Raw genomic sequence first — 23,208 nt, forward strand, 5'->3', positions numbered from 1 at the left:
ACGCTTAAGCTCCGTCATTCCGATGATAGAAGCGACGAACGTAATGGACGAACACGAACAGCCGATAATACCGATACTTTCGACGGTACTCCGAGGGATTCGGTAAATACGCTAATAAAATGCAGCGAGATGCGCGCATGGATTAGAATCGCTCGAATCGTAGCTACACCCTCTTAACCTATAATAACACGAATGATAGTCGGTAAGGGGATCGTGTCCTTGCTGCAGGATGTAATAATTCTGCTCGGGCGGGTTGATCCGCCTCCGATTCGTGCTGCTTCGCATTCCGCAAAGTCGATAGAACCGACCAACAAGACCATCGTCCTACGACCCACATATTTTGCTATTTAATTTTCTTTTTTCCTAGCCTCCTTGATGATTCCGCCGCAACGTAAACGATACCGCAAAATCTGATTACCGATAAGGATGACTTCTCTGGAAAATGAACAATAAATAATTCGTTACTTGTAAAATTGTATGGAACGAGCCAAGTCTACTGACGCATCTGGAAAATTAAAGTTGACCGTGGATGATCCGATCGCACGAAAGAGGTGTCGTTCCATAAACTATGCTACGAACGAATACGAATGAAAATTGGCCATCTGCGGATAGCAATTGCGTAGCCCAGTTACGCGATAGCCAGACAATTCGGAAGAAGCACGGAAAGATCCGATCTTGCGATCTTCACGCACGTCTGACCATTACGAGGGCCTGGCCCATGCATCATCGCTCCCCCTCCCTTAAGATTCCGATCTATCATTGAATGTTTGCGGAGGGGTTCGAGCAAATACATTGAATTTATTTATTATTCTCCCCAAGCGCCTTATGGAGGCCGCAGCAGCCGAGCAATCGCTACCCCAGCGCTGCCATTAGCTAACCATATGATTATTTCATAGCGAGAGCACAAGGGTGCATATCTTTAGACGGACTGGTGCTCGCCTCCGATGCACCAGCTTACGTAATTTCGTGGTGCAACGCGAGCGCATGTTTAAGCACGACCAAGGACCTCGAGCTGGCTAATAGGACAAATTAATTTACATATTCATGAAGAAACACGCGTGACGCTACTTTCCCGTCATCGATAATCGTCACGATCGAACGAATGGGTATCAGTTCGATGAGCTTGCGGATGACGACGTTTCCTGCCGCACTTGGTGACTTTACGTGATAGGTAGCTTGCCTCTGTGTATTAAGCGTGTATCTACATGCATAGAGCTGCTTTGACCATAGTCTAATTTGCTTCCAGGAGTACGCGAAGATTTCTATATATATTTTGTCTGGAATATTTCCGGATTACATGCACGCTGGATGTACGAGATAGACGTTGATTTTTAGGACGAGGAAGCGAAGAGTGGAAAATTTAACGAGAAGAAAACCAGCTTCTTTTTAATATTCGTCACGGTACTTACTTCGTTCGTCAGATTGTGGTTCGATTGTTTGCAAGAATCCACTTGAACAAAGTCCTTTTCTACAGGCGGCAAATGTGCCTGGCAGAAGTATCATTCACCGCATCCACAATGGACCATGTTTGCTCAACGAAATGGCGAAAGTGTGAAAACGACAACTGTGTATCGACGAGATGAGAAAATCAACAGAGGAACGACGAAGAATGGCCGTATTTTTCATTGACGTCTGAATCATTCTCCATCGTCTCTACGTCGTATGTACGCGTTGTACACGCTTGTACGAAGCAAGGTCAGAATTTCATGGCATTGAAATAAATTATAAATGAAACATATGCGAGATTAATCACGGCTAAGAGGATCAACGAATAAACAATTAGTCAAAATACAATCGGTTTGATATTTGACATCGGCGTATGAAAATAAAATGAAAATAAATAATTTATCAGTACGCTTGCAAATTACAATTATACGATATCAGGATACGCAGAAATATCTGCACGATTAAAACAGAAAATTTTCGATGGACCAATCGATTAACCAAGCACATCAATGCCACGTGTGGCAACGATGGCACACTTGTTACAATATTTACAGAGTCGTCGTCTAGATCTACCCCTGAAACCGACCCCCTGCCTGCCGTTGACAAGTGTCTCCAGCTACCGAACTTCAGCATCCCCTTTTCACCCCTCGCCTTCTCTAGTATCAACGATCATCTATGTAATACATACACTACCGTAGGTACACGTAGCTACGTATACGTATGTATATTTTACATATATTTGCAAAAAATTCGCCACAAAATATTATCGCATGGTCGAAGCTCGTTTATTTAAGAAAAATTGTTCTGTAAAATTAACGATACCTAATCCTTCCAAAAGCGAATTTAATTCGATGGGCACGCTCCAACTAGTTTGGAAAAGGACGATGGTTTAATAAAAATCACATTTCGTTACGCATCCGTGCACCGATAAAACCGTTGAAATCCAATGTACAAGACAGACACGCGAAATAAAGTCTGAAACAAGGTCAAATGGCCGAGGCGTTCGTCGAATTGGTAATGTATTATAATCCTCGTACTCTAACATCCAGCAACTCAGGATATTGCTACTCCGAGTTCGTTGACGCGTAATGCATTCACGCCGGGATTTCGGTAGCCCGAGGGATGAGGTGAATCCTGCTACTCTATACACACAATCGAGTCCTGCCACGGCTCGCCTCGCAGTCAGAAGGATGCGAATCTATAGGGTGCTTCAAATGCATCGTCACCGATTGCTTGATACTTTTCCACCAATGTTTATTCAAATTGTTCCAAGAATAATTTTATCATCTATGCGATATAAAAATCTGAATAAACCTGGAAATACTTCATTCTGAATGTGCAATGAAATGTAATTAAATGAAACGTATTTGTTACGAAATACGGGCAAATTTTATTTAGACGATATTTGTAGGAGGAGCGAACGTCGTTCGATGAACGCGGTGACATCAACTGGCATTTGTATCATAGAACAAACCTAGCCGATGCAAGAAGTGAAACGTTGAGAATGTTACGCGAACGAAATCACCGTGCGCTTTTTCTCGCGCCGTTTAAAGCTGTCTCTGTCAACAAGCAGCATTATGAAAGGATAATAGAGAGAGCAGTGAAATTTGGCGCTGAGTAGAATGGGAACAGAAACAGCCGTGCCGCCTATTTCTATTCACGACCCTAACCAACCTGATCAAATACCGCCTGAATCCCGCAGTTCCCATTACTGTTGTCATTACTGTCGTTGACTGTTGTCGCGCAACATCTTCGTCGTGCTCGAGATTTTCGCCTGTTTGTTATTTAATTATTCGATTAATTCAAGACACGAAGTAATTTGTTAGCTCGCTCGCGATCGAACGATACGCAACAAAAGCTATTTTTGTCGATTTCTGTGTTTTCTCAGGAGAACGCAATAATCTAATCGTTTCTCTGTCTCAAACAACGACCAATCCCCCCCCTCTCTCTCTCTCTCTCTCTCAGCTTTGATTCGTTTTTCTGCCACGCTTATATTTTTTATTTCGACAAAATATGATCCCCTTGCTAAAAGCTTCGTAGTCCATTTGCGAACGCTGAAAAAGGAGTATGGAAGAAATCGCACAAAAAGGAATGAAGTGAAACTGTATTTAACTGTAATTTCCGATATCTTCAACACGAAGGTAATGTCCCTGCTTTATTGAAATATTAAAAATCCGAAAATACGGTAATTATAAATAAGAAATGGAGTATTTCCTATGCAGGGTCTATACTTGTACGTAGAACGATATTCTTGGGAACGAGCTAAAGTAATTTGTTGGTCATTAATGAAGTCGATGTTAGCGTATTTCCAGTAAGATTAAAGCAAATTATATCGACGCTGTCGGTGATTACAAGAGTGTTAACTTTGCAACGTGAATCGGTTTGACGATGAGAAAATAGAAACGGTTTCTCGATCTGTTATTTATAAAGTGCTGCATCACCGACCTATCCAAATACTGAAACAGTACCGACATAACACAACAACGGTATATCGGAATATCTACTTATGCTTGTTACCGAAGATAAATTTCACGTAAGTAACAAAATGGTTAATACAGAACTGTACTGTAATACAGAGCAATAGGGAAGATCGATATTTTGTTATATGTATATTCGCATAATCGAGATAATCGCTGTTTGGAAGAATATTTGATTTGCAAAAAATCAAAGTTCAGAGACACGACGCTTTCCTAATAGAACAGGTATCGATAAATCGTTAGGATCGTATAATCGGGCATGTAAAATAGAAGTTTAAACGGTTCGGTTAGAATTAGAAATTAGACAGCAGATGCATCGGACCATCAGCTGGCTCAATCCAGCCCGGTGTTAGTGATTCATTCGTCAGTTTCCAATCGTCTTGGAATATCCGTTCAAAGTTCGAAAGAGTGGAAACAAAGTGGACAAGGATGTGAAAGAAACGCGATATGATTCGCGTGCAAGAAGGAGAAAATGTTGGAATAGAGAGTAAATGTTGCAAAACCGGCCAAAACTATTGTTCGTTCTACGATTATCGCAATCTCCCTGTATCCCCGAACATCATTTTACACGGTTTCGACAACGGCAACGCGTAAAGAAAAAAGGAAAGAAACGAAAGAAAAGAGAAAAAAGAAGGAATAAAGTAGAGAGAATCGCAAGATGAGTCGAGTCTAGGAGGGTCGAAGGAGGGTTAGAGGCAGCCGTACGCCGAGTAAGGGTGAATTTGGACGACGAAAGAGAAGTAGAGGGAGAAAGGGAGAGAGTCCATTAGCAGATTACGTACCCAACCCGCCTCGCTCATTCACCCCCGCGATATTTTTTCTTCCTGCCCCGTTCTCCTTCAACCACTAACGATTTCTCTCTGCTCTGTCTCGCTTTCAAATTCGCCCCGCCTAAACTTCTAAGCTGTTCTCCATGGCAGGTGCATCGCGTTCCTATTTACGCTTTCTCTCTAAAAAGATCATTCGATTTGTAAACGTGAGGTTAGACGCGGATAGAAAAGTTTCACCTCTCGTTAATTCTCTCGATCCTGCGTCATTAAGTATATAAAAAAGTTACTAACGTAATAGTTGCGGAGACGAAGTTACGAGCAAGTATTATATTATAGCACGCCGTTTTATCGCGAAATAAATAAAAGGTGCGCTTTAGCGCGACATCATTAAACCGGGAGTTGCGCGAAACAAAATTACGCGCAAGACGACAACGTCCCTTTTTCTCCTTTGAACAGCAAGGAAATCTATTTTATTAATATAACGGCGCTACTGTTTGATCTAATAATTTCGTTTGGCCGTTCTAAAGAGCGTCCCTGCCTTTTTCCCGTACTTGCCGCGGCAAAGACGATCCTGTGGCCCCATTTTCCCGATAGACTTCGTTTCTCATGCAACCGCTTCTTTTCAATCTTCTTCGACGATTATTGATTTAATAAATACACAGTACATAGGTTGTGCCCTATGTACGATCGTACGGCAGAACACTTTCTTCAAAAAATAAAACCGTAAGAAAATATTTTCGAACCTCTTCCTTTGTTTTCTTCTTTTTGTCTCTTCCAAGTAAATCACAAACGTGTCAACAAATAACAGTTTACACGCGTTTGCTATTAACACGATATCGGAACGCATCTCGCCGGAAGAGACAAGGCGGTTTCTTCAAAATCTATACGATTTCTTCTACGTGCAAAGTAATGGAATTTCTGCTGATTCTGCAAGTATATAATTCACGCAACGATATATGAATTTTCATTTACGATATCAAATGTAATTAGTTAGTCGAGGTACGTTTACTAATAATTTGGTTCAGACGTATAACATATACGGAATATAACGATATGGGTAACATGATGGAAAAATAATATTTACCAGGTATTTACCACAAACATATTGTTTATGTTAAATTTATACCATCCATAGGTGCACATTTGTAAATGTAAATATCGATAAGCTGATCGAAAGCCTGGTTAATTTTATTTTAAAGGAAAACAAAAACTGAAAGCGTTTCATCTTCCTTTCATGGCCGTTTCAATTAACGAAAGTAAACTGTGATTTACACCGAGGGAGAAATAGGCTAGCGTAACGAGGGTAACGATTTTACAAATTGACACACTTTCGTTTCCTTTGTGCTGCAACGTTCTACCGAGAATGTGTAATAAAAACAAGTACTCTGAACCGGTTTAATCATTCGCGTAATAGTTGAAAAATAAGAAAGATGAAACAAGAATTTCGCCACTTTTTCACTTCTTAACGCGACGCGGAGAAACAAAGTGGAACGAATAAAAATAATCTGACAAGAGGTGAAAACGCGTAATAAATTAAAAATTGCGTTTGACCAGGACTATTTACAAACACAACGTATACGTCCTCTCTCGTATTTTCGATGCTTGTGCGAAGAGAAGAAACCATCGACAAGAGACGTTGCTCCGTAAATAACGAGATTCGGTACAACGTTTACATTTCTTAGTTCATCGAGTATCTTATTAATTTGAAAAACGGGAGCGAATCGGCTGGGGAGATGGCCACGAAACGGTCGCACGCGTCTCATAAGCAAATTACCAATTGCTCGGTTGATCCTACTTCGATTAAAGCTGTATCAACATCTCAGAAGGCGAAAGGGAATGAGCTCGGTAGACGTTCGTTCGATCAACTCATCGGGATTAATAATAAGAGTGTTTACCGACTGATTTTTCTAGGACCGTTCTAACAATTACCTCACCGATTGCCACTTGAGCCCCGATTATCATCGTTTTCGAGAGTTCTCGATTTTATTAGATCGTGAACTAAGCCTCCGCGTATTTCTCCGCCCGTCTTCCATCTCGATAAACAATCTTTGAAACGCGGTCGAATCTTATTTACGATTTTATTCGCCCGTCTAACTGAATCAATTCCCTGACAGAGAGCAATCTATGTTTCCGTGGTTACATCGAAAACGAACGAAATGTCGAGTTTTTATTCTCGAGTTTGGTTCGAACCCATCTGTTAAAAGAGAATATTTTGGAATACTTTTGTGTAATTCATTTACGCAGAAATTGTCGATTGCTGAACGTAGCATGAGAAAAGTTACAATGCGCAAGGTTATACTTTCAGGTCTTTCAACGTCTTAATAAAACATCGAGCGAACGTGATTAATTATTTCTGCAACATTGCCAATGTCTGCTTCCTACGTAGCATAAAAGCATTCACTAACATTCGTGGCTATACGGAAAGTCACTTCGGTTGTAGTTTTTGGATGAAAACACATCTCCTTTGCGTAATAGCGAATCATTTAAAATTCGTAGCAGCTCGGAGTGCATCGCGGACCGCGTGTTTCAATAAAAGAAACAACAGAAAAAGGGAAACGATACGGTACACGTTACGCGAAGCCTCTCGCTTTGTGGCACCTATTTACGACAAAAGGGCCATTTCTCGTATTCGTCGGAGTGCAAGGAAATAATTCCTGTGAGAGGTGCCGGTGTATACGACTCTTTAATCATAGATTGCGAAACTCGACGAACTGATAGCCGACTTTTTCGTATTATCTGCTTATCTCGTCCGATTCGATGCTTGTTTTCCGAGTGGCAACACTTCAACAACGACCCAATTACGACGATATTTGGTCTATAAATGATTATCAATTCGTTGAACGATGTCTCCAACGACGATAATTCCAACTTCCGTCCGATAAAAGTTACGTGATCGTTTGGATCAGAAATTTACGAATCGACGAGAATCATCGTATCGTAGAGAACCGCAAAACGTAGACGAAAGGCACGAGGCCATTTTTTCAAACTGTGAACAACGATGAATGCGCTCAATGATTCTCAAATACGTATTACCAGGTAGGAAATGATCGATCGTCCTTAGACATCTGCGCACTTTAAAGGTACGAACGAAAAGCAATCTTGGCTGGTGAGTAAAAATCGTGACTAGGCCATTCTCGCATCGGCAGGAAATTAATCATAATAATTCGACTAGCAACGACCGGCCGGCAATCACTCTGATCGCGCTTTCGTCGTTCATTATTCAAACGTTGGACGTTGCAGTTAGCAAACTCAAAATTTGCAGATTCACCGGCTAAGATAATTTCTTTGGATAAATAATCTTTGCAGAGTCGATGGATTTTCTGATTTTTCGCAGACAAAATTGTTACACAGAAACGCGAATGCTCGGAAATAAATTTACACGAAACTACGACGGTGATAATTATCATAACGTTAGAAAAAAATATACGGCAGAAAATTAATCTTCGCGAAATCGAAATTCATCGATCAACCGCAACTTACGTGTCTGACACACGTAAGTATTGGTACGATTTGCTCGTGTATTTCACAAATATGCAATTTCTCGGTAAAACTGGAATTCGAGATTTCTATTTGCCGAAAAGCGCGTATTAACGCGTGAGAATAAATTTTAACGCGTTTAATTAAATAACGATGGATACGGCTACATACGTGTTCGCTAAACGCAACGAAATTCGAATAATAGAAACAGGAAGGAAGGAAGGAAGCGATTCCGTGTAAATAGGAAAGGATTAACCAACCAATTGGGGGGTCTGGAAGAAGGAAGTTGACCCAGGTGCGACGCTTCTTCCTCTCGAAGATCGAATCTCAGAGGATGCAACGAAAACAGCATGCACCTTGTCACTTTGCCGCGTGACTCGCGTATTAAATTCAGCTCGCGCAACAGAACCGTCATGTTTTTCTACAGGGTGGTCCACGCGCGTCAAAAGCGTTCAAGTTTTTTCTCATTGTCCGCCTCAAAGAAATCGTGTACCGCGATGTTTGCGCAACAAACGACTGAGAGAGGTAGAACGATGAAAATTTTGTAGGAATTTAAATGGACAGCGAAAATGGAGAGCGCTAACCTTTCTGTTACGTTAATCTCGAATCGAATAAATACGATAATTAATATCTTATTGCATTGATGCTGTAAGAGGAAGATATTTGAATTATCAAAGATAATTAATAATATGTAAAATTGTATTCTAAATTATTATGAATATTATTTTCTTTACGTGTCCGTAATATTTCTAATATCTTAGGATATCTCTTTGAATAAACAATGTTTGCATTTTATTAGGATACCTGTGTGTTTCAATCAAGTATAGGTATATTCGTGGTTTAATGCACGCAATTAGATTTCAAATATCATAACTTCTGCCGCATGAATACTTAATGGTACGCTAGAAGTAATTTTATTATGCAAGGGAAATGAGATAGACGTTTCAGTGGAAACGTTAATACGCTATAAAAATATCCAGCTGGAAGACTTTTGTTATTACAGAACGTATTTCATGTTACGCTTTAGTCAGAAAAAGTTTGTTTGAATTTATAATGAAAAAAAATGGTCGTACGTTTTTATGAAAGGCGATAAAATATGAAATCTAAGGCTTTCACACGGCCCCGTGCCGCGCAATTATCAAAATTAAGGCTTCCGGGTGTAAGTAGGTTCCTCTTAGAACGACAATTACTATAACGGTATCACAAAAGTGCGTCGTTCTATTGATAGCTTTAAAGAACAAAATAACGAACGACATTCAGAAAGTATTCTCGTCACGTTATTTGTAGATTTCACGAATTTCCTCGTAAGGTTTCGTCCACTTTACCTTCACAAACGTATTTGGAGCAGTCGAAATATTCGTGGACGACTTGTTCGTAAATTGAAAAGACTTGGAAAAGGAAGTAGTAGTATGTCTGCTCGTAAAAAAAAAACAGTCTAGCATGATACATTTCGAAAAGCACTTTTGAAAAACGAATTCGTGGCACACTTCCCCTGCCGGACAGAATTGCCAAAGCATCCTAATAAAATACGCTACCATGTTACTTTTGCTTCGTCTATTTTCTCACGTTTCTAATTCAAGGAAAGCATTTATGACAGCTGTTCCTTAATGCACGATGCTACTTTAAATAGCACGCTTTTCTGAGGATGGAGATGACATCGATGCATAAAGTATGATCGATCCTCAACGTACACGTGGAATTTTTAAGGTCTCGTAACGTGAAAATATGAAAACACACGCTGCATTTTAGCTACTCACCCAGCAATATCCTGGACCCGCGTTTGCAATGCCGATTTTTCGAAAGGCTCCTCCGGGACCAAACTGCACAGCAATTGCATCAGGCTGCTGGCTACGATTCCACTTCCGGTTGAGTTACCGGATGACTCCTGCACTTGCATCTGGTCGTCAAGTTTCGCAAGTGTCTATCAACACAATAATTCATTCGTTCAACTCGATTAATAATCGATAAGATATCGTTCGTTTTCTAGACGATACTTTCCCGTAGACTAGTGGAAACATCGACCTACCATTCGCCTTTTACACAGTTCGGAATCGTTCGAGCAACATGTACAGCACGAAACGAAAGCGAGCTAAAGATTGCTAATGCTTGGAGAAAAATCAGCCTATAAAAGCCGGAGATATCGCAACGACCAACGTTAAGGAAGATATCATTCCATGTATCACGAGCCAACCGACCGAACATCATCCTGCCTGAAGAAAATATTCGTCTAACTTGTCCTTTTTAAAGGTTGATATCGGTTTTCTAAAAGGCTCGTCAAGCGATCGTGCAAGTTGACTCCGACGAAATCGTAATGTCTGACTGGGACGAACAGCTACCAGTGCAGGGTGGTCGCGTGTTTCCAAACAGCCAAAAGATCAGTCGGATGCCGGAGAAGGCGAATTCCTGGCACGTTGAGTCATTGATACCGGGCCGCTCGACTGGCCGATCAACGACACATACATATAGGCGACATTTAAAATGCTAAATTAGAGGTAACGAGTCAGCAGGTAACGATAAGAATCCTGGAGAATATGGCCCCTAAACGGTTCAGTCTCGACAAATTCGATAAGTCCTTCGGGGAACACTTAACGGCTTGCATTTCCCCGTATTCGTTTACGTTTTGGGACAAAAATTGTCGCGCAGCACAATGTCACGGACCCGTTGACTCTCCGCGTTATTCTCTCGCTCGTTTAACTTGATTTAACACTTGACGCGCAACGTCCATTTTACCCGAGATTTTTCACTCTCTTTCGTTTCTTTCCCTCTTTTACCAACGAATTATCAACTTCGATCTGGAGAAACGTGTTACCAGAAATCGTCAAGTTCTTTCAAGTTCTACGATCGAGCAGGTTATATCCTCTGTGGAGAAAATTACGGAAGAGAGCGAACCTTTCGCATTTTTGTAGAAAAACGGGGATTTTGGATGAATTTTACGGGAAAAAAAGTTTCTACCAGACCATTTAAATATACGAAGTAATGTCTTTCGCCTGGATATTTCACCATATAAAGCTTTTCAGCCGCGTAATTGAAATGAAACATAAATGGCGTTACGTTGAAAAATCCGATTACCGAATAAAAGTTTCAAAAACGCATAAGAGGCACATTTTTACCGGAATAACGCAACGAAGAAACCAAAAGTCGCACGATGGGAAACGGGACACGTATGTTAACTCGCAAGAAAATTCGTCCTTCTACCATATCTTAATAATTCCGCGGTACATTTACTTTTTCCCTTTCATTTCCTTCGAATCATCAGAAACGAAATTGAAAATAAAAATTATATTTGGCAACCTGTGGCCCACTTCGTTCCAAGACTATAGGGAAAACACGATAGATCCACTTCTGTTAAATTTCGAATTTTCATGCGAACCGATAGCTAAAAACTTTGATACGATACAGTTCTAAGGAGGAATAACGCGCCCAGTCCAAAGTTCGAAGATATAAACCTGTTAGAAGCAGATAATAAACCTGATAAAACCAATAACTGATGTTCATTGATACTGTCACAGTGTTCCAAAAGGCGATGAAAATATATTTAATCCCAAAACCAAATAAAAGTACGTTTTTCCTGATATGGAAATGATTGAAGGCGCTTAAAAAACGTGATATATCGTTTTTTTGTTCCCTCGTTGCTTCGTTTATAATTCGACTGAATCGTGACTTCGCCCTAAAGCCAACAAAGAATCTCCCAAATTAAACAGAAATACTATCCGACATAACAATAATATCCATTCTTTCCCCAAAAAGGAAACAAAATTCAATTTTTAAATTCCTCGCGCCAAGTACGTCGAAAATCCAAGTAACTCGATACGATAACCAAATCCGCTTTTCTTCTGCTTCGATCCTGCCTACTCTAAGTCGACTAGATTAAGAGAAAGAATTTTCCCCCGTATTTTTTTTTCTTTTTTCTTTTTTTACGAGCAATCGGTCCAGTTCCGAATCGTCGAATTCATCTATAGCCTTTTTACGCTTTTCGAAGAGGCGAACGAATGCACTGGCAAAAAAGGGCTGAACGAGAGGGACAAAATGACGGGGAAGAATAGCAACTTCGGACGACTTACGGGAAATTGTAAATTTGCTTGCCCAATGCACGAGATTGGAAAGCATTCGCGGACCCCAGAGAACAATCGATCTCTTTGTGCAATGGCCCAAACTGTAATTCTTTCCAGGCTTTAATAATATAACAGGCATCATTTCCCTAAAAAGATCCTAATTTAACTTAAGGATCGATCGTCTTGCGTATGTAAAGTCGAATAGGACGTTGGAGAATATTGTTTTCTCTGTGACTTTCCTTCTATCTTTTTCCCTCTTTTTTTTTCTTTAGGAACAATCTCATACAGATACATTGTTAATAATAACAAGTTAAACGAAATCGTACAATTCGAGAGCCGTTCGCACGGCTTTGGTAGTTCCAGTATCAACGATATTTTTCAGCAATTCCAGCTGTACGTATATCAATTCCTGTTCCTGCAGATGAGAACGCTTTCTTACGTTCCAACCATAAACTCGAAAATATCGCGGTGAGTGAAATTCGTGGTCGTAAGAATGTTCTCGCATGGACAGGCTAAAACCATCTAACCGGGAAAAGCTCGCGCGGCGATAAAATATGAGGAACAGCCGAATTCTGGAACGTGCAAAGAGGTCGTTGAAAAACTGCCGATAGAGGACGAGACAAAAGATTAGGCCGGCTCCTCGAAAGCGGAGCTTGATGGAAGCGGCAACAGAAGTACCCACGCACATTCTACATGGAACACACGCTTCTTTCATCGTATAACCTGATTCCCCCGTCTGTCCGTGTGTAGCCGTGTGCACATGTACGTATGTGCGAGGGAGGGGGGTGAGTGTATGTATGTATGTGCGTGGGTGACGTCACTAAAAGCTCTCTCACCGCTAATGCATTTGCGGAGGGGGATTCCCGGGGGAGGAACAGGAGAAGGAAGGCGCCGCGCCAGTGCCGTACTATGAAGCGTGAAAAATCGATCCTGAAATCACGACGGTGAATTCGCGAACCGATTACGACGGATCATTGAGCGAAACGATTAACTTGAAACGTACGGCCAGTCACCGGTCTCCCAGTCGGCAACCTAGTTGGGGACGATTATCAATAGCTGGCTGCAAAATTATTCGATAGGAACCGATCTCGTTCAGGAGGTAAGAGAAAAGAGCGAGACTAGAATTGATAAGACAACTAGGACGAGAGAAACAAACATTTTGTAGGGAAAAAAAGAAGAGGAGTAAAAGAAAAATGAACGTTTGTAAAGAACATTGAAATATTTAGAATGGAATCAATGGAACGGAGAATGAAATACTTTTCGTTTGATAAGATATTTCTTCGGAAAAAATCAAAATTATATGAAAATGTAAGATTCGGCGATACGCTTGTACGATGGAAACATACGTTTCAACCTCGGTTCTCTACCTTCAACCTCGTCCTCCCCTTTTACGCTTCGCTTGTCCATTAGAGTTATATCACTGTAGCATTTTCTCTATAGACTAAAAGAATCGATAAGCATCAAAAGTTTCGAATCCTGACTCTTACACTTGTAATGATTCTTACGTTGAGATAAATAAAAACTAGATTCCTATGTATCATGAACTTCGATCGCACAAACTATACTCGTTGCCCAATTAATAATCGAAAGTAAACAGCTTTATTATTGATAATTGATTAAAACAGAATAACTAGCTCTACTTCTACCTCTCTGTTAATCTACTTTTAAACTCGCCGTAAGACATAGAAATGCAAATGTTCTTAAGTATCATATCAAAGTTCTTGCTCCCTATACAAATGTTGATACTTACAACCGAAATTCTTCGGTAGATTTTGATATCCAGCTTATCGACTTGCGTTCAACACAGAAACGATCAGAATAAAAGAGTTAAATACTCTGAACTCCAAAACGGAGGACGCAAGCCGAACCAGACCCTAAGACTCTCTTAATCCTTATTTTGACAAGTCGGACAGGACAGGCACGATGGTCTTTGCCTTCGTTTATTTCGAAGCCACCAACCTCAAAATGAGTCCGAAAAACAAGCACAGCGAAAGAAAATTCATTCGCGTATCGCTGTCGCGTGGACTCCCAATTTATTTCACGCTGATCACGCGACATTATTCATTCTATAATCTACAAGGTGCCCTATAACTAATGATACAACCGAGACAAAAATGATTCAACGTGCCAGTATGAAATAAGAAAGGTATAACCACTCGGGAAAAGATGCCGACACACCGTAAGATACTTTTTTTATGAACTAACTAGAAATTTCAAACTTATACACGGCTACGGTCCATTAAAATTTGAGAAGTATCGTTAGAAACTGCTTTAAGAAAATAAATAAATGCGTGTATATTAACAATGTTGAACAAATATCAATAGTTAGAGAACGCGTAGTGCTCGACGTACCTCTAAGTGCTGAAGCAGAAGATCCAAGATGACCAGAATTTTGTTACTTGACAAAACCGCTTCGATGTTGGTGTCATTCTCACTGACGCTTAATTTAAATACACGGCATACCGAAAGAATGCTTCTAGAATATACGAAAATTTGCATTTAAGATATAAAATAGTATGCATATCCATATATAATCCAGTAATTGTAGAGGTAGTTTTTAAATCAAAAAGATCTTTCCAAAACGTTTAAATTACACCGTGTGAGATCTGTCTCGGATAACATAAAGAGCAACTTACACTTACTTGTTTGGTAAATTATGAGATGCAGTTTGTGTTTGCAGTCCCAAATTCAATAGATTAGTTAAAATATCGAATCCATTTAAAACTCGAAATACAATCTGATCGAACGAACACTAAAATATTTAAAATGTATGGTTTATTCGCAATTCTTTTTATATTACTATTTTATTTAGATTAATATATCTTACCAATTTTGAATAAGCTCTTGTTATTTCACCCAGTGAACGTTCTAAAGAAGCGATGGCGACGCTTGACCAAGCTGTCTTTGAATGATTGTTGTACAATCGATCCAATTCTTTCAAATTTCGACGGAACTTTGCTTTATTAGTCGACTCGATTGATTGATTCGCATCTGTTTTATGATTGTCTTCCCATTCTTTACCTCGCAGAATCATACGCTGTTTCATTTTTCTGCATCGTCGTTTTAAAGCTTTTTGTTTCTCTTTTGCAGCTTTAATCTCGTTCGAACTATTATTATCAACGACTGAAATTGGGACATCGCGAATTTGAGATATATTGAAGCGCTGCAATTCATCTCGTGATGGTTCTCGACCGTCGTGTGTGTTCCGTACTGCTTCAACGTGTGTTTTCCCTTTTAAATGGCTCAACAGGTATACCTCATTGGGTATCTACGTAATATACAATAAATTTAAATATTACATAGGTTGATAATTAAAACAACAAATATAAATAAAATTTAACAAACTGATACTCACTAGAGTTCCACATAAAGAACATTGTTTTTGAGCAGGATATGATTTTAACGTAGGTGGAACTTCTTCCGACCTTAAAATAGAAGATTCAACTGCTCTTTGTCGAATGTGTTCTATATTTTCAACGTGCCTTCTAGCTGATTCTTGCTGTTTTTGAGCTATTTTCTTCTGTAGTTCTTCTTGATTTGCTAACTGCGCTGCATGAAGCGCAGATAAGCGTTCTTCTCTATCCCTTGCTTTTTCTCTTGCAAGTTCCTTAAAATTTTGCTAATTTAATATCGATATTATTTTTTAAATTTTAGATAATTATTCCTAAAATATAATTACCTGACGTTCTTTTTCTCTTTCCAACTGCATCTTACCGACCCTTTCTTCGCGTTCACGGCGAGCTTGTTTCATTTTCTGAATACGCAACTGCCGTTCCGCTTCCAAAGCACGTCTACGTTCTTCGGCCGCAGCTTCTTTAGCAGCTTTTTCTTCCTGACGGCGTTGGCGTTCTTCCTGAATTCCCTAAAAAATAATTGTTACAAATAATACAAGAGTTTATAATCTGTCTTATTTTTTACAACGTACTTGCAATCTTTCTTCCTGTTCCTGACATAGCGCCATAAAATCGTGCCTCTTGTTTTGTGCTTCAAGTTCATTAATAAATGCAATTTCTTTTAACTTAGAATCTTCATCATGAGCTTTTCTTACTATTTCTAACAGATGTTGCGTTCTATTTTCTTCCGCCTTTTTTAACTTTGTTTCCATTCTAATTCTTTTGTCTTCTATTAATTGGTTCTTTGCACTTTTGACATCTTTCACTTTATTCAACAATTCTCGTAATCTTTGCGACTTTTCCATTAAAAGTTTTTGACGTTTATGTTGTGCACAAGCTTGTTTTGCTTGGTATCGTCGTAACGTCTCAGGTAACGATCTCTTTCGAGATGGGGACGATAATTTCTGATGTAATTCTAAAGCTCTACCAGGATGACGAGCAACTAATGCACGTAACTGAGCAAGCGTATCTACACACTCTGCCCAAGACATTCCCTCTAACACATTTTCGTATCTGTAAAGAATGATTTTAAATTTAATATACTAAAGAAAAGATAAAATAAGAAAATTAATACATACCTATCTTCTAAACTAACATCATCAGGCATTGTATTAGGTGATGTTCTTTGCTCATCTTCCATTTCAAGGACCATTTCACCATCTGTTTCATCAGTTTCAGTGTCAACATCAGTTTCACCACATTCTAATTCTAAAATTTGTCTATGTAAGGACGCTTCTTCATCTGATAACTGTTGCGATCGTTGCGAATCAGCTTCCTCTGTCTTCCTTTCCTCCTCTAAAATTATTCTCTCTCTTTCTGCTTGTGCAGCCATAAATTGTTGTATACGTTTTTCAAGTAATTCCGCATCATTTTTGAAAATAGCTGCGATCATTGATGTAGAATTTATTTCGTTTAAATTAGCAGTGTTCTTGAAAACTTCTTCTACCTTGTCTTTAATTGTAAGGTTTACGACTGATTCTCCTTTAACTTTTTCTACCTCGTTACTTATATTTTTTCCTTCTTTTTCTACAATACATTTCCGTTTCTGTTTGCCATTTCCATCTGGAGTTAAACAATTCTTTTTATTCTTTTCAGAAGGACTTTCAATCGATAACGCTGGTAACGATGTTGCGGTACTTGGCTTATGAAATCTTGTAGACATATTCAAGTTATATGTACTGCCTCTTCTATAACGACTACGGACCGTTTGCCAACCTTCAGCTTCTTCTTTTGTTTTTACATGCGTCTGTTTTGTTAATACCTCTACCGAACCATTTATATCTCTATTCTGATCTTTTTTTAATAGACTTTGTTCTGAAATCTAAAGAAAAATTTATGATTATAAATGTATATCCCAAACAATTATCGATTAGATAAAAAGAAGCAATGATACCTTATTGTCGATTGATTGAAATCGTTGCCTAACTATAACGGATGTTCCAGGTCTTGTTTTATTTGAAATTGATGTATTTTTGTCACTTAATGTTGTTTTGCTTCTAACAAATTTTGGAGTTTCTAGGAGGCATGGTTGTTTTGGTTTAATAACCTTCATTTGCGATACCGTAGAATATGCTGGTTTATTTGTATTAACTAATCCCTTACTTGAATTACTGGTTGATGTATCGGATATAAGCTTTGTTGGAGTTTTATTGTTCACACTATCATTAACACTTGATTGCTTTTTAAATTTTTGGTTAATTTTGTTTGAAACCTTTGTAGTATTCTGTATGTTTTTATGCACCATAGTGTTACTATTTTCTTTTGTTACGCTATTGGATTCTGTCATTTTATTTTCAGTTGCAACATTTTCTATACCAACATTTTTAATATTTTTTTCTGTAGCTTGTCTTTTTACTTTAGAATTGATTTCATTTTTTCCTAGCCCTATGTCATTTTTAGGACCCAATGGCTTCACTTGAACATTATTTTGAGAATTCAATTTATTATCTATGCTATTAGATTTAGAAAATTCCTTTTCTGTCGATGTAGAAGTTAATTGTACATCTTTATCATTACAAACTGTTTGTTCATTCTTTTCAGTTATCACATTAGAATCTATTATTTTAGTGGTAGCATAATGCATCCCAGCTTTAACTGATTTTGATGCACTTTTAGTATCTAATTTACCTTTCACTTCACGAGATAAACTTTCATTTGCTTTTTGGTCTGTAGTAATGCTGTTATTAGTTTTAGTAGCTACAGTATGTTTTACCAAAGTTTTATTTACTTTTATTGTAGTTAATTTATCTTTATTCAATGATTGATTTATGCCTTTATCTATTGAATTTTTATATTTTTCACCTAAGTTTGTCATATTATTTTTGGGAATACTACCTTTATTATCCTTCATTAACTTGTGCACAGATTCTCCTTTTATATGATTTGCTGTATTGTCTACAGTAACAGATTTATTTTCTGAAATAATTTGATCCACAGGGCTTCTACAAACAGATTCTGTGGGACTCATTCTTTGTAAAGGACTAGTAGATTTTGGAATCATTGTGGAATTCCATATTCGACAAGGAGAAGTTTTTCTAACTTCCCAAGCTAAAGGAGTACGTCTTAAGGGTGGTGGCGAATTTTCATAGGCCCATTTAACCCTAAACCATTCAATCAAATTATGGAAATCTCTGGTATAATTTTCTAAAACTAATATCACTTCTTTACACTCAGAAATATTTTCATCTTCTTCGCATGTTTGATAAATGCCATCTACTGCTCTTTGCAAATTACCAAATAAGAATGCCCAGTACCTTGCCTGTAATTCTAATATAACAAAACAAAAGAATATTAAGTTAGTACATCAAAATTTATGAATATAAAAAAAATAATATTATTCAAAAATAACTGTAACAATGAATGCAAATGCAAAACTTATATGAAAACTTTGCTTTATATTGAAAATAAGTTTATAATTTTAACATAGATAAATTTCAATTCACCAGATTTTTTATCCCGACCAGTAGAAGCTGATCTCACTCTAGGTGTTGGTTTCATAGATCTTTTAGTAGTGTTTGTCTGTGATACTCTTGGAACACTAGGTGGTTTTTTGGTAACCTTTTCGGTATTATTTGTTCCAACTGGTACATTAAAAGCTATCAAATTTCTAGCTGCCCGACCTTCTTCTTGTATAAGTAACCTTACATCAGCCATTTTTAATAAAGTTCTATAAAGAAATCATAATCAAATATTATCTACTGAATTATAGAGATACATTTAAACCAAATTTAAAGCATAAAAATAATGATAGAAGCAACAATAAAAAAGCAGTAATGAAAAAGCAACACATTGAAAAAATGCTAAAAATCAAATTCTAATGATTCATTGTCTTTATTAGCAATGTCACAAACATGTATCTTTCATTTTAAATAAAGGACAAGAAATTGAAATAATAATAACTTCAAGAAAACATATTCTACGTACATATAATCGTGACATTTTAACTGTTTTGTAGTACATTAACAATTTTATGTTTTATTGGTAGCTTAAGGTTATGTTATATTACTGTCACTCATATCTTAAGCCTTACAAAGTAACAAACAACGATTATTTGTATAAACAAGTAAACAATCATATATCAACGACATCATCACTACTAATAATATATAAGACAATAATTAATAAATGTATTTATGTGTTGACATAATCTATTTATGTTTCACAGCATAAATTGCAAATTATAGTAACGTTTATGTTTTTAATTCACGACTTACTTTTATTGTAATTACAATTACAAAATATCAAAGAACGATTGACTACAAATTGTTTTCAAATAACGAGAACTTCGAACTGACATTTCAATAGTAATATAAGACATTTCATGACAAACATCTCCTAAGTTTCGCGGCAGTTTGTTGGTTGCACTGATCTTGATGCATTAAAAACTGCAACCGTAGTACTAGGTTATAGGTACGGATACCAATTAAAATAGTCACTAATTGTATTTATTATGTACAATATTATATTATAGTAATATTGCATAACTTTTTGCATAAATTTTACATTATTTTACACTTTATTAACTATATTTTTTAATGACTTAATTTTAATAAGTGTACAAGTTACATATATTCATGTTTCTGAATGTGATCGTTTAACAATTTTCAGATCACGTTCTTAACGACATATATATGCATACATATATGCAAATTTGTCTTACATATATTTCTATTATGTAATATACGCATACAAATTTTATCTAGGATATTTCAAAAGTAAAATGTGCTTACTCGTTGGATGAACTAATAACATACTGTACATATATATAATAAAACCTGAAATATATTCAGCAAATAGAATTTATTAACTGATATTTTATGAACAACAACAAAAATTATAACAAATAATAATAACTTTCATTTTCAAAATATTCTGAAAGCTCATTGGTTATCTGAAAGACGTAAGTGCGAAACTAGAGTAAAATTGATCGAGCTTTTACATAAGAACGTTCTTACTCGTAGACATATATGAATTAATTAAATTTAAAAGTTAGGATATTGTTCGTATGACGAGAAGGAGTGTTATTTGGAGTCATTGTTAAATTGGTTTACGCAGTAAATTGATGTGCAGCGCCATCAACGCGTGATAAGATGAATCGCAAGAAGCGGTTGCGAGGGCTGTAGCTGTAACACACATTTACGTGTGGAAATTTAATTAACACTTTGTTGAAGTATCTTTTTGGGGTTGCACCATAGATCCCAGACAGATTTTTGAAGTCGGCTGCGAAGCCGATTATCACGAAATACGAAAGTGCTGCGAAAATAGGATTAAAAATCGATCTCGAGGTTTCTAGAAGAAAAGGCTTCCAGAGAGGCGGACAATCTGCCACACTTTGCGGGGTGACGCGGGGATATTTTCAGATAATCGTACGTATTTTACTGTTATACATAGAGTATTCATATTTCAGACATTCTTATACATGTGAGGCACTCTGTGCAGCTTAGTTGTACATGGTACGTGACTCTGTGCACGAATTCTTTGTTTACGCATACACAGTAGCCTTGCAACAGCTTTGGAGGTTGGCAGAAATATTTCAGCAAAAATTCAATTGTTATACCATTGTCCATTTTCTGAACGATTTGTTTGATTTCGTTGTTAATAACATATACAAAGAATATTTGTATTGCATCGTTTGTTTAGTTGTATATGATAGTTTAAGGCTTAAGGATTACTCGTTTCGGCAGAATTATACGTACCGTGAGAAGCTGTCAATTAGCGGTAATCCCGTGTTAATTATTACAATTATGAAAGATTTTTATGATTTGGATGTTTAAGGTTTAATTTTTATTTGTATTGTATATTATATTTATAGAAATAAAAGGAAACGTTCTTTGATAACCTAAATTTTCTTATGTTAGTCATTTATAAGTTCTGTTATGATGTACCTGTATGTTTATGATATATCTGTTACAGTTTGCAATAAGTTTTACCAGAAATGTTAACCTATTTATTTTCTTTTATATTTTTATATTTATGATGTAATTTTGTATAGCCTTTATAGTCATTATTGTAACACGTTATATCTTATTCATACTATTCATGCCTCTGTAAATTATGTGTAAAAGTATTGAAATAGTGTATGTATTTTACTAAGTAAAGAATATTAAAGGTAGTACTATTAGTTTATATTATTCATTCATTAATGCACCTGTGTAATATAATTTATATTTGTATGTAATAAACCTATAGCATTAATCTTTTATTGTTTTCTAAATACATGTTTATAGCAAAATTATTTTAAGTAATGAATTGGATTTATTATGTAGAAAGCAAGTTAAAAGATGTATAGATATTTTCTTCTAGAGGAGTTTCATCAAATATGGCTGCGCTACCAAGAAGGATTATCAAAGAAACACAAAGACTAATGCAAGAGCCAGTTCCTGGTATCAGCGCCGTACCAGATGATACAAATGCTAGGTATTTTCATGTAATTGTAACTGGACCTGAAGATTCACCATTCGAAGGTGGACTTTTTAAACTTGAGTTGTTCCTACCAGAAGACTATCCAATGTCTGCTCCTAAAGTTAGATTCATTACAAAAATTTATCATCCAAATATAGACAGGTAATTATAGACACGTAGTTTCTGACAATTATTTTGACAATTTTGTTTAATTATATTAGCTTTTTAAGTGCGTTAATTTATGTAATGCATAAATAAAATTCAATGTACAAGAAATATTTATATTTGTTGTATAGATTGGGCAGGATTTGTTTGGATATTCTTAAAGATAAATGGAGTCCTGCTCTTCAAATCAGAACAGTTTTATTATCAATACAAGCACTTTTAAGTGCACCAAATCCAGACGACCCTTTGGCAAATGATGTCGCTGAACTATGGAAAGTAAATGAAAGCGAAGCAATACGCAATGCCAAAGAATGGACTCGGAGATATGCTATGGACAACTGATCTTAGATTTTCCATGATGCGAAGTGATGTCACCCCTATCTTTCCGAGTTTACCGATCACTTTACCCGCACCAGCTGCGTACCCTGCACCTGTGTCCACAATTTTGCTATAAAAATAATAAAAGTTTTGTAAGAGTAAACAGAATGAAACTGTATTTTCTATATCGCGGGGAATACAAAAATGTGTTTAGATTTCTTCAACGGTTCGTCGAACAGACTTGTCAAGAATCTTCTAACGTTGAAAAAGTCAATCGTAAGAAGGTTCCTATTTCAGGAAGAAGGTATAATTTTAATGAATTGCTAGTTTTTACTTAAAAATATACCTTTGTAGTAAAAATAAGTGAATGTAGCATGTTGCGTAAAGATTTTTTTTTAAATACGATTACAAAATGGCTTGTGCAATCAGTAATTTATAGCCTTTATTTTGATACCTTTAATGTATCCCTGAAAAAAAAAAAGCAGTACTGGATCGTTCATTATATTATACTAATATTACATTTTTCCGTATTCAATGTCTACTAACTGGTTGTCTGATAATCTTAATGTATTTATCATTTCCGTGAATGTACAATGTTAAATGAAAGCTCTAATACTGAATTTGGGATCTACACATATGGCATTTGTTTATAATTAACTATTTTAAATAATAAGCGTACAAAAATATTGAAGGTCCGCGAATGCGAAGT

At 37.0% G+C, this 23,208-nt stretch overlaps 2 protein-coding genes across 5 annotated transcripts in view; one reads left to right on the top strand and one right to left on the bottom strand.

Moving 5' to 3' along the window:
- Positions 1 to 20,495, bottom strand: part of LOC122570198 (S phase cyclin A-associated protein in the endoplasmic reticulum) — a 56,460-nt gene extending 35,965 nt beyond the window's left edge. For all 3 annotated transcript variants that reach the window (XM_043732216.1, XM_043732218.1, XM_043732217.1), the window contains exons 1-11: positions 19,829 to 20,495; positions 19,058 to 19,281; positions 17,509 to 18,881; positions 16,694 to 17,436; positions 16,148 to 16,628; positions 15,902 to 16,084; positions 15,578 to 15,829; positions 15,050 to 15,490; positions 14,865 to 14,974; positions 14,575 to 14,698; positions 9,928 to 10,091 (exon numbers count right to left, since the gene is read on the bottom strand). In XM_043732216.1, the coding sequence (XP_043588151.1) occupies positions 9,928 to 10,091; positions 14,575 to 14,698; positions 14,865 to 14,974; positions 15,050 to 15,490; positions 15,578 to 15,829; positions 15,902 to 16,084; positions 16,148 to 16,628; positions 16,694 to 17,436; positions 17,509 to 18,881; positions 19,058 to 19,268 (4,082 nt within the window). In that variant the 5' untranslated portion in view covers positions 19,269 to 19,281; positions 19,829 to 20,495. The remainder of the gene's footprint in view (positions 1 to 9,927; positions 10,092 to 14,574; positions 14,699 to 14,864; positions 14,975 to 15,049; positions 15,491 to 15,577; positions 15,830 to 15,901; positions 16,085 to 16,147; positions 16,629 to 16,693; positions 17,437 to 17,508; positions 18,882 to 19,057; positions 19,282 to 19,828) is intronic.
- A 217-nt stretch (positions 20,496 to 20,712) lies between these two features.
- LOC122570216 (ubiquitin-conjugating enzyme E2 N) lies at positions 20,713 to 22,931 on the top strand. 2 transcript variants are annotated; one of them, XM_043732263.1, is made up of 3 exons: positions 20,713 to 20,980; positions 21,904 to 22,178; positions 22,313 to 22,931. In XM_043732263.1, exons 2-3 carry the CDS (start codon positions 21,934 to 21,936, stop codon positions 22,521 to 22,523), a joined length of 456 nt encoding a protein of 151 aa, XP_043588198.1. In that variant the 5' UTR covers positions 20,713 to 20,980; positions 21,904 to 21,933; the 3' UTR covers positions 22,524 to 22,931. The 2 variants fall into 2 exon arrangements, with proteins under 2 accessions (XP_043588198.1, XP_043588197.1); XM_043732262.1 differs by having other exon boundaries at positions 20,715 to 20,980; positions 21,918 to 22,178.
- The last annotated feature ends 277 nt before the right edge of the window (positions 22,932 to 23,208 follow it).

The sequence above is a fragment of the Bombus pyrosoma genome, linkage group LG8 (genome assembly GCF_014825855.1).
Source record: "Bombus pyrosoma isolate SC7728 linkage group LG8, ASM1482585v1, whole genome shotgun sequence".
NCBI classification, from domain to species: Eukaryota; Metazoa; Arthropoda; class Insecta; order Hymenoptera; family Apidae; genus Bombus; species Bombus pyrosoma.

Bases quoted from the DNA above. Each gene is read 5' to 3' on its own strand.
- LOC122570216 (XM_043732263.1), top strand. From the start codon at position 21,934: ATGGCTGCGCTACCAAGAAGGATTATCAAAGAAACACAAAGACTAATG. The intron at 22,179-22,312 runs GTAATTATAGAC...TTTGTTGTATAG, and splicing joins TATCATCCAAATATAGACAG to ATTGGGCAGGATTTGTTTGG.